The 12,602-nt window shown below is 33.4% G+C and overlaps 1 protein-coding gene across 1 annotated transcript; it reads right to left on the bottom strand.

The window, feature by feature from the left end:
* Positions 1-5,848: 5,848 nt before the first annotated feature.
* LOC108480096 (uncharacterized) lies at positions 5,849-12,175 on the bottom strand. Its single transcript, XM_017782950.2, has 16 exons — positions 11,911-12,175; positions 10,926-11,137; positions 10,042-10,178; positions 9,854-9,964; positions 9,645-9,746; positions 9,350-9,458; positions 9,056-9,256; positions 8,673-8,841; positions 8,497-8,578; positions 8,317-8,410; positions 7,937-8,033; positions 7,473-7,566; positions 7,321-7,393; positions 6,780-6,953; positions 6,548-6,670; positions 5,849-6,233 (listed from the first exon to the last, which is right to left on the bottom strand). Exons 1-16 carry the CDS (start codon positions 11,921-11,923, stop codon positions 6,066-6,068), a joined length of 1,959 nt encoding a protein of 652 aa, XP_017638439.1. The 5' UTR covers positions 11,924-12,175; the 3' UTR covers positions 5,849-6,065.
* Between the last annotated feature and the right edge of the window lie 427 nt (positions 12,176-12,602).

Genomic DNA, 12,602 nt, shown 5'->3' with positions numbered 1-12,602 from the left:
ATTTTTCTTATTTCAGTACAAGTTTTATTTTTCGTCCTTATAGTTTCATTTTGTTACATGGTTCAATTCAATCCATCAATGATGTTAAAAGAAGCAAATGGAGCCTCTAGCCTATTAGCATGTACCATGTGACACACCCAACTTATAATATCAAGATTATTAAAAATAAAAATAATGAAAATTTTAAAACAAATTATTACTAGAACCGTAATTATTCTACACCAATCGGTGTTAAGATGTAGAAACTCAAATAAATTTATTTTAAAATATTAAACTAATCTAAACATAATTACAACTAAATTAATTAGTATATGGAACTAATACTAATAACCCCATTGATACTTATCCCATAGTAGAGAAGCAAAGCAACAATTGAAGTAGGCAGCTGATGAATGATCATCATAACAATATTTTTAGGTTTTAGTTAGTTTTCGAGTGAAACGTTATGCATTTAGTGTAATTTGAATATCATGCATTATATTTACTTTTGGTGCATTTTTAATAGCTTTATGTTATTTTAGTTAAGGTAATTTTATTCAAGTGTTTATGACTTGCATTTAAGTTGATTCGAATCTGAAACGCGACAGCCAACGCAATTGGAGGCAAAACGAACGAGGAAATGTAAAGGAACCATGGAGGCATGCAAAAGCGACGTGCGCACCACGATGCCTTGCTCACGTGTTGCGGAGCGCAACGTTGAACCTTGATCAAATTTCACCCACTTTTTGACCAATTTTCAATACTCCTGAGCCTAAGTTTGTGTTGAAGCTCTATATTGAGTATCAAACACCTATAAATAGCATACTTTAGAATGCTATTGAGAGAAAGATTAGAGAGACTATTCAGATACAATTTTTAGGTTTAGTTTTTATTCACTTTTCTTGTAACAGCCCATTTTCAATGGTGTTGAAAATAGTAATTTTGGGACCACAATTTCGATCAGTGAGTTAATATTTTATTATTTATCAATATTCATAGAGTTATTACAATATCATATTAAAATTTGGTTAGAAAATGTTAACATTTAGATAGTTAATTAAGTAAAAAATATTAAATCGTAAAAGTTACAAAAGTTAATCGCTATTAATCTAAAGAAGTTCAGTGATTATATAAGGATTATATGGTTTTAAATGGAAATTAGCCATCTTTTCTAGTGGGTGGACAGTTTAGTTTGGTTTGGCATGATAGTAATTTTTTGTTAATTTAATGGTTAAAATGGTAATTTGGTAAATAAGTAATAATTAAATAAAAGATGACAACATCATCTTCTTTTTTGTTTTCTTTTGTTCAAAACTGAATACACTATTGATGAATAAGAGCAGTTTCAACCAAGCTTTAAATCGCATCCATTGTATGTATTTTTAATCTGTTTTTAGTGATTTTTATATTTTTGAGATCGTTATAGCTTAATCTAGCTAACACAGAGACTTACTTGTAAAATTATTAAATGTTTTGAGTTATGTCATTGATGATTTTGAGATGTTTTTGAATTTTGATGATGGATTTATAAGCTTGATAGCTAAATAGGACTAATTGATAAAGTAGTTTTGCTTGATTTTAAAGTTTAAGGACTAAGTTGTTAAAATAGTAAAGTTGCATGAAATTCTTGTAAAAATGTGATGAATATGGAATTTATAGAGGTTATAGGAAATTCGGCTAACATGGTTTGGGATTAATTGTGTTCAATTTGAAAGTTTTGGGTTTAGGGATTAAATTGCATAAAGGGTAAAGTTTGGGGGTAATTTTGTAAAAATGTTAATAAAAGGGCTTAAATGCATAAGTTTAATTGTTAAGTTGTTTTGAATGGTTAATTGAATTAAAATCATTATTTAGATCAAGAAACGAATCAACCGGACAATAGTCGTGAAAAAGGAAAGTTAGCAGAGTAAACATCAATGTCATGTTCGCAACCTTTTTTGATTAGGTAAGTCTGTAAATTGGTTAAACTAATTAATTGTTGTTTTTTGTTATTCAATACCTATCTATTTATGTTGTGATTGAGTTCATTTGCTTAATAAATGTTAAGTGATGAAATGGATTAAGTTGAAATGTTAAATAAGTTAGGTTATTTTTGAAAATGTGAAACTACATAGATAAATTCTTGTAATGAAATCATGTGTATATATTTAAATGATATAGATATGAAACATGGATTGTATGAACCTTATGAATGTTTAGGATACAAATGACATGTCATTGGGGTTATTACCGTTTCGGGTGCTGGTATTAGATGTCCTACCGATAGCTAAGATCTTGCATTTGTTGTGGATTCTTCACAGCTCGTGTGAGCATCATCGTGTAGCTTAACAGCCCAACCTACAGCTCGTGTGAATAGGCTCATTTTACAGCTCATGTGAGTAATTACAGCTTGTGTGAGCATTGTTCCCGAGTATCCAATGCTATTTCATTTTGGTTCATCAGGTGGAAGATGCATAAATGGGAATGGCTACAAGAATTGGTTAAATGGAAACATATATATGAAAAGGGACTTTGGATATGGATATTTGAAATGAAATATGAATTGTTAATGAATAGGTGATGGTTGAATTGAGTTTTAAATGTGTTTACTTGAAATATTTTATGACATGATAAAATTATATGTCTTGATTATGTGAACTCACTAACCTTGTGAGAGTTGTGATATGTATAAGCTAATAATGAATTCATGATCTTGTTTATGAATTTACTTGCGAAATGTCAAAGTTATAACTTATACGGTAAGTTAAAGTTTAATTTAGTATGAACTTACTAAGCAATGAATTGCTTACAACCGTTGTGTTTGATTTTCCTATAAATCATTGGAAGTTTATGTCGGTTGGAAGTTGAAGTCAAAGCTCACACTATCCTTCAACAACTCGGTAGAGATTTTGATCATTTTGGTTTAGGTTATAAGTGGCATGTACTAGGAGTTCCAAAGCCTATATGTATATATTTCTATTCTGTCTTATGTTTTGGTTATGTAAATGTTGTTAAGATGTTACTTAATTAGGACTTTTGGTTTAAGTATGTTCATGTATGCATATGTGGTTTGAATCATGCCTTGTGAAATTGGTTTGGAATGTGGTAAGGTGTTTTGGTATGATTGATAGGTAAATGTTTGAAAACGATGAATGTGAAATAGTTTAATGTTGAACTATGTTGCCATTGAAAGCATATTGATTAGACACTTAGGTTGAATGTTATTTGTGTGTTTTAGTATGTCTAGAATAGGTAAAAATGAAGGTAAAGGGTATAGCTTTGGACCTAAGTAAATGTAGATGAATTGACTTATTTTAAGGTATTTTAGGTGCACACGGTCTGCCACACGACTGTGTGCCATACACAGACACCCCACATGGCCATGTGACCTATTTGATTTTGGTGCAGGTTTGTCCACACGGTCTCAAGTTGTTACACAGCCGGGCAACACAGCTGTGTGACCTTGAAATACACAACCGCAATTTGGTACATGGTCTAACCACACATCCATGTCTTTGAACTACATGGTCTGGGCTCTATCACACGGCCGTGTGACCACTGTTTTTAGTTTTTACCATATTTTTTTTGTTTTGTTTTAGATTAGTTCCTATTTGTTTCTAAAGTGATTTTAGGGTTTTGTAAGCTCGATTTAAGCCTTGTTTTCGTAGGTATGCTATAAATATTGAGTGACTATTGATGAATGATAGTTGAATTTAAATTTTTTTATCTAAAATGGTATATTATTTTATTTGTTATTTATCGTAACATTAATCTCTTTAGGATAAGTTCTTTCTTCCAATATGATCCTATTTTATCTCATGGTAACCATTACATCTTCCTTGATGAAAAGTCAACTGCTATCAAATAGTAATCAAGTCATTTATCATAAAAATGAACGATCCGTGGTCAGATTTACTTTTCATCTATCATGTAAATGTCGATGAGAGGATCTTATTTACCCATATTCCACTATTGTGAATGATGCTACATACTGTAGAAGTCGTATACCCAACGCATCAACTTTCAATTCCTTATCTATTCGAACTCAGGCTTTTACTTACATCAAAGTATACGAGTCACATATATATATAATCCATCGTCCACTCAAGATTAAGGTATGTCACAATATGAACATCACAAGTGAATAACTACATGAACGGATTTTGGATCTATTCTACTTGGCTCTAGTCTGATGTACTATTAGTCCAGTCAGTCACATCTATATCCCTATCTTCTGGGAGTCATCTGCTTCGATGTCTAAGGCAAAGCATCTCCCCAATTGGACTTAATGGAAAACATATTAGTCTTTCAATCAGTTTGTTCATTTCTAGTTAGACTAAAGTCATATTTAGGCTCGTCTACTATTATAAACTATCTTTTTATATTACGATCCGATAACGTAGTACCACTTAGTATTAGTCAAACATTAGACAACTAGTCAGCTAATATTTGCTTCCATTTTGTTTTGCATACAAAAACCATAGAACAACATACAAAGGGTATTAATGTAATTCATGAATAATTTTATTAACCAATCTATTCGAAAAAAATTACAATCTATTCGAAAAAAATTACAAGTGTACAAACCAATATACTACAGTTAGTTCACCAGATTCAACAAACATACACATGGATTGTTATATTAGCAATTAATTGATTTTTACAATTTAAAAACTCAAAAAAGCACAAAAATTATTAAATTTATTTAAAAATATAAAACTATTTTTATTATTTTTAAATTTGTAAAAAAATAATTAATCGTTAATGTGAAATACATGTGGATTTCTATCTCGCAAAATTAACAAACAACTTTTTTTATCCATTTTGGAGTGATTTGATTAACAATATAAATTCAAGAGTTAAAAAGACAAAAAATTAAAGGTAAAATTAAAATAACTTTTTTTATAAAATTTAAACGGTAAAAATGTTATTATGCCTTTTTATATATATATATATATATATATATATATATATTAGCTGGAAAACGTGAATCCATTTACTGGCCTACCTATAAAAATAATTGCCTACATCATTAGCTGGTAAAGTTAACGAACAAGTAATAAAAAATTTTAATATAAATAATTAAATCATAACTTTACTAATAGTTGGATGATATGGTATAATGTATAACATAATTAAGACTTTAATTATTCGAACGTCTCTTTTATTTCTTTCTCAGCTCTTATAGGCTATGGAGCTTCGATTGCAATAAGAGGAAGGTCCCTCTGTCCTAATTAAAATCTACTTCATCGGAAATTTATATAATATATTTTTCAAGTTTTTCATCCATAATAAAATTCAATGAATTTAGCAAGCAGAACGATAGAGGAATGACAAATGAAAACAACTTCTTAAAGCCCGAATGGTTTCCAACAAGTTAAAATTACGAAATAAATTACTTTATAAAATGTTTCAGATCCAAGAAAACCTGAGGTTTGGATTTTTTATTATGAGGCGATTAAGCAATTGCGGCAAAAGTTTAGTATAATAGACATGCCCTAGACCTCAACCAATTGAACCTTTTTTTGTATTATCCCCGATTCATCTAAAGGCTCAGCGGATCCGAATCACTCAATAAGCAGCAAAAGGTTCCTCACCTTCACTCCAGAAGGATAGGCACATTCATCACACATAAGTATGGCAAAAGAAATCCGAATATGATGGACTTCAACCTAGGGTCAGATTTTTTCTTTTAAAAAAACAAATCAGGTTTGTAACAAGGCAGGTCGAGTCAGGGTCGGGGAGGTTTAAGTTTTAAGACAAATTTGGGGTTGAGACGGATTGGTTAAGTTTCGGGTAGGGCAAAAATCTGCCCCACCCCCTTGCCATGATATTATGATACCTATTTTACAATTTCTACTTTGCATGATTGATATTCATTACGATGCGATTGAAAGATTATGATAATATATCATACTCATCAACAAAAATAAGGACAATATAATTTGGAACTTCAACATACATCCTAAGTTAAAGTTGACACAAAGCTGGGCGAGTGGCTATAAAGTTTGTCCTCCTTCCATTGCATATAATTTACGAGTAAAATAAAGAGTGTCTATATATGAACGAAAATAGAATGACAAAAATAAAGAAATAGCATAAATGATTCAGGAACATGATCTGCAACTGCTGAAAATCTCACCCCGCATTATATCAATGGCCATATGTTCATGGGTGTACCGCTCTGGGCCTAAATAAACGCCCGTCTTCTCTAAAAGTGTAAGTGCTTCTTCTTTCCCATATCTTGAGGCATAAAGCTTCAGGTATTCAAAGTCCTGTATGCAAAATAAATACACATACAAGTAAACAACAATTGGCTGCAAATTTCATAACTATACCTAAACGTTGTTCAAGTCTATGTTACTTGGACTCGGGCACGAGTGTTGGATTTGGATATGGATCCCCCAATTTTTTCATGCATTCAGGTTAACACTCATGTCCAAAATATATGCGAGACGCGGATACTTTAAGAAAATTGAATAGTTGGAGCAACATAGAATCAATTTTACTTCACACTTTTTCTAAATTCCAAAAACAATAAAAGAGCTAAAATATTGTGACACAGGGCTGACATGAAAATTAGCCTTACCTGCAAGCCGCTGAGAATGCGCTCTAGTCTAAGGGAAGCAACAGGTTGCTTTGAAGATGAGAACACCTCACCTGGGTAGTACAAAACACCATCACCTGGGGGGAGGCCTCGCCTAAATCTTATCTGCACAAAGGCATATTTTCATTCTCACAAAAATTTATAAAAGATGGTAAGAGTTCTGAAATATCATTCTGTTTATTTTCATTGTGGACTTGAGATGATAAGTGAATACCTCGGCACTGGGAACTGTTGCCTTCTCGTAGCAGTTGGCACCCCAATACAGAAAACCAGTTCCACCTTCCTTCCATACACGCCACATAACAGCACGATGCTGTGTTCCTCGCATTCCCAGATGCCAGTTTGGATGGGGATCGGATGGACCCATGCAGACATATGTCCACCATTCCTAAAATAAAAGCTCACCCCCATCAGTATAACATTTCATAGTGCTCATAACTTAGATATTGGGGATTAGAAGCTTTACTTTTTACAAATTACATAATAAGAACTCTACAACTCTGCAGTATGGAATGTTGGACACTTGCAGGACAGAAACACAACCACAGGTAAATACGTCAAGCATTTTGACAAAGAAGCCAGTAGCAAAGGAAGTAAATAGCATTTGTCTTAATCCTAAAATCTGGATCAGAGAAAATTTTTAACTAATAGATAATAATTAATTTCAAGTCATGACAAAATATGAAAACTCTTGTTTAAGTTCACTCCACTAAACAAACTGAAAGAAATACACAAAAACCACAAGTAAGCATTACCTCTCCATTTTCTGGATGCAATTCAGAAATAACATCCTTAACAAGATCCTCTCGGTTACCAAATACCCACTCACTGCATGCAAAAAAAAAAAGAGTTTTACCCATTAGTCAGGACAGGAAGAACTCTTTGAGCTAGAATAAGCAAGAGATACCTTGTACAATAGATTTGAGTATGAGGGCGTAGAAACTTTGGCACTTTTAGAAAAGCCTCAAAAGGAGTTGGTGCAAGAGGAGCATCACTTGGTCCTTCATGAAAGAAGCAAACGAGGTGAAATATCACAATAGTTAAGAGAAGAAGGCCTTGCTAATTCTATATGATAAAAATAGCCAAAACACGGCTGAAATCCATAATTTTCACCAATATATCAGGTCAACTAGAACAGCAGATCAATAAGCCTTTAAAAGTCAGCCTATGAGCAGGCACCTCTTTAACACATGCAGAAGCAACTAATTACCCAGAGAAGAGAGAAACTTTAGACTATGATATTGGGCGGTTACAACTATCGGATTCCACATTCAAACAGTTAACAAAAAATTTCTCAAGGGCAAATTATTTGATGAAGATGTAGCTGACATGTTAATAGAAAACTTAACAAAGTGGAGCATGAAATCTTACCACAATAGTAAGTGGTTAAAACACGAGCATCAGGAGCATAAGCATGAACCTCACTTGCCATGTTACAAAGAGACTCGTATTGTTCCATGTTCAGTGGCTGCAAAAAGAATTACATTCTCATCAATGTATCAAGATTGTGATACAATGCTGATAGGCAGCAATCCATTTGCTAATGACTGAGACAACAACTATATGAATACAACAATGAACATAAAAGACATCTAGCACATCACAAATAAGTATAAAGATGTAGAAATGTGGAGACCAAAAACAATCAATACAGAAAAAGCTGAGACATCATGAACCTTTCAAGGACATTAAGTCTCATTAATAGGATATGTGGCAGCTAATTTTTCAGCCAATTGAAAAACAGACTATACCTCATCCCACAGATAAAAGTAAGCTTTCTTCCAATGACTTTTTGTCCTTAATATCTCAACTTCTTTCTGCAAGTAATCCTTTGCTGCATCATTACTGTTGCACATCAACAAGTTAAGGACATTCATCAGTTGTTGTTACCAAAATACCTGAGAGAAGTGAGCATGCAACTAACTCTATACCAAGAGACCACTGGACTATGTGGAACAGCATATGCTGCTAGTCGTGGGTCTGAAAAATATTCATCTGATTTTGGATGATCCGCTGCAGTAGTAGAAGAGGTAAAATATATCAAAGAGAGAACACCAAAAGGAAATCACAGCTGTGAAAGTAGATAAATGACAATTCACTTCGTTACCTGGCCAGGGAGATGTGTAAGTTAAAACACGCATGCTATCACCCCATCTACAAAAGTATGGGCTGATTCTGTACTGAAGAAGCCACTTGAAATGCTGCTCCAGTGCATCATACCACTCACTGCTCCCATGTTCGACACCAAAGCGATCCTCAATTACAGTATCAGATATCTAATTACGTAGTTAAGCAGACAACAACTAGAGAGGAGAAAATGAAGTACCTATAACTTGTCACCAGTCATTCAAATTATAATCTGAACTTAATTATTATACCAGGGTAAAGTGAAGACTAAATAACCCTTTAGTTTGTGTTCTCAGTCATAAGGTGGCAGCCTATAAAAATTATGAATACAGAAAGAATTCAACTTAATAAAATACAGGATACACCAAAGACAGCAGGTAGTGATGGAGTTGTTGGAATAATAAAGTCCCAAACTGTCAAACTTAATTTGACTCGTACAGAAAGGTTCGATATGGCATCTTCATCCATCATATCAACTGGCCCATTATCCGAAAAGAACTCAGAAAATGATGAAGAAAGAAGAACTCTTCTTAAAGATGTAGTTGCAGATTTCACTCTTTCCACCTAAAAAGCAATTAATCATAAGAACAGATTGAAAAGAGAAATGAAATCTAAATGCAATTGGAACCCCAAAGATGAACACATTCGGATATTCACCACTTCATCCAATGGCTTTTCATCTATAGGCTCCAAAGCATCAAGACAGTTACGAAGTTCTGTGAATAGTTGATGCTTCTCAGCCTTCCCCAAGCATTGTGATGATGATCTGAATAAACGGAATGAATACTTGAGATTACATGTTATAACAAATTGTGTGATATAATACAGGCAACACTACTCAATTCATGCAAAAGCCCATACAAAATATTAAGCACACTCTTTTAACAGCTGCAATTTCATTGACTATGATGGAACAAAAACCAAGGCAAACAGTGTAAAAGAGGAAGGTTACTCTGTATCTGCATTTGTAGCATTAATGATGATCTCCCCTTCATATAAACCAGGAGGCTGTTCATTTGGCACATCTATTGAAACCCAGACAGCAGTTGTCTCCCTGCAGCAGGGGAAAAACAAACACAACCATCTTAGCACTGAGCAATAAGAAGTCACTTGGCATTTGTTCATGCCACCAAAACATGCACTATGACAATAGAGTAGTACCCAGGTTGTAGGCTTATTTGGCTAATAGGGAGGTCAAGAGGTACAAGAGCATCAGGTACACCCAATATGGGAACCACACGTCGCAATTTTAATGATTGGCCAACAATCAACCTGCCCCCAGATAAATATGGTCAGAATATCATCTAAAAATGTCACGTAAAAAGAACCCAAATTGTCCAGAAACTAACCGATCACCAGATGCCGAGCATAAATCACAGCATTGAACCTGCACAACTCCAGCCACACTAGAACCACTCCAAGAGACTTTTGGACGGATAGCTAATTGAACGCTTTCCCTCTCATTTCTAGCTGCCAGAAGGTTTATCTTCAAGATTAAAAAATCATTAGAAGTCAGAGGAATATATCCACTAAAAGAACATATGCGCCATTTCTTGTAGTAACCACACCATAAATTTGTTCTTTATAACCAACATGCAAAAAAACAGAACTAAAATGAAAATAGAGAAAAAAAAAGGGAAAGAAAAGAAAAGTAAAAAAGAAATCTGCTACGCACAAAAACCTGTTTATTTTCAGCTACACACTACAGTACCAGAAGGGAATCTATTGAAAAGTGAGAAGGAAATGCAAAATAATAATATACATATCATATGCTGAAGTTTCCTTTAGACCTCCTCCACCCTGATATGCAAAGAAGTGAGAAGGCTACCCTATAGACTATAAAGATACGAGAATGAGGACAGAATTAAAAAACATTAGTATAGAAAATGAATAAATTTATATTTATATTTGGATCAAAATGAATGTCAAAAGAAACACTTTTTTCTGTCTTTTCTATACAAACATAAGCAGGTCAATGAAAATGCACACATTAATTATCAACCATGATTTGATATATAAACATGCAAGTCTGAATCAAAACAATAGTCTAAACTAGCAACTGTGACTAATGCTTGCATGCATGGTATGAACAAACAGAGTTGTAAGCCAGCTCAAGGCATAAGAACGTAAAATAACTATCCGAATCTACCCCTTGAACCTCAATGAATGTATTCCTAAAAAGAATTTCTTATTAGATATTAAACAACAATAGAACAGTGTGGAAATTACTTACAGGCTCTAAATTTCTAGGCACTTCTTGTGGTCCAACATTTGCTGTGCTTGGGAGGCACCACACATGTACTAAATCAGCAGTTGGAACTTCTGTGGGGTCAATTGAGCCCTTGAGTGGATTTGAAACATTTAAACCACCATCATTCCATCCATATGCTGTCCCTCCCCCTGCAACACCTTCAACTGGTGGCACAGCCATATCTTGCGAATTTCCTACAAAGTTGTACAATTCCAACTAGAGAACATTAGACTGATGTAGTAACCCAGATTCTATATTTGCCATGCTGTGGAAGTCGAACCCACAAGAAAAACTTAACAAATAACAAAAGGTACTGTTCATCATGATGCTTGGTACCATACCCTAACTCAATTCATTTTAAGAAACAAGTTAGAGAGCATAATTAGCCAAATAAAGTATTTCAGATTATCCTCAGGAGTAATCGATGAGAAAATATGCTCATAAGACATCACAAGAAAGTTTTAAGTTTATTTGGTGTTGCTTTAATAGATAGTCCACCCATATTTCTAATATTTATGCCAAGAAATCACAATCAAACTCCAAGGGAACCTCACATCCCATGATTAATAAAACCTAGAGTTAGTTCCACTGAATTCAACCTTGAATTACAATTGCTGGAACCTATAAGGCTAAAACACAGCTTTTCGATTGCATAACCGCCATAGATCTCTCGTAAACAAAAAGCAATTCAAGCAGGAAAAACATACAGAATAAATAAATAAAAAGTAAAAACAATATAAAAGCAAAGAAGATTATACTGACTAAGCTTAGCAGTGTAAGCTTCCGAGTTCCTTTTTTTTTTCTCTTATTCCTTTTCTTTTTGTTATTTTCTCAGCTACCAAACAGAACACTAAAAACCGGAGACAGACAAATTGAACAGTTGAAAGATAAATTAAATGAAAAAAACCAGAAAAACTCAAGGCTGAAAAGCAATAGAAGCCTAAGGAAAACAAATATGGAGACTAACCAGGACAGTCCATTATTTTTTCAGCGCGGTTAGGCTATTGCGCTGCTTGCAATTACTCCGATCTTTGAAATCTTGTGTTTCCTTTTTACAGTTCGGTTTATATCTAGGATTTAATAGAGAACCAAAATTCGCCTGACAGAAATGATCGCTTTTTTTTTTGTTTTTCTTTTAAGAGAGCGAACCAAAAAAAAAAAAGAGTTGCTAATTATAGGGAAGCCAAAATGATTATTCCACTACCAGATTTACTTCTTACACGTACAAGGTCCGATTATTTACGCGATCTTATTTTATAAGTTTTATTTTAATTAAATTGGATTGTGGGATAAATTATGTTTAAGGTTTGATTGGCTCCACATAAATACTTCATAAATAATTGTTTAAATTATAAAATTTTATATAATCTTTTAGATAGTAGAATAGAAATTTTTTTATTAGACAAGTCTTGCGTTAATGGACTAAGGAGGAAGGAGATTTGTGAGACGGTTCACCTATAAATTGAGAGTTGTAAAGATGATTCAAATGGATTGAAAGATTTGAGAACAAATATGAGAGTTGAATGGTGGTTGTTTGACTTAATTGTGTGATTCATTAGGTTAAATTCATTAAATTCAATTAATAGAAACTACCAATTTTTAAGTTTGAAAAAGTAATTGCCTTGGGATGCATATTTGGATGAAACCGAAGCAATTATA

This window comes from Gossypium arboreum, chromosome 1, assembly GCF_025698485.1.
Source record: "Gossypium arboreum isolate Shixiya-1 chromosome 1, ASM2569848v2, whole genome shotgun sequence".
NCBI lineage: Eukaryota > Viridiplantae > Streptophyta > Magnoliopsida > Malvales > Malvaceae > Gossypium > Gossypium arboreum.
This window is presented reverse-complemented; position numbering and strand designations above follow the sequence as displayed.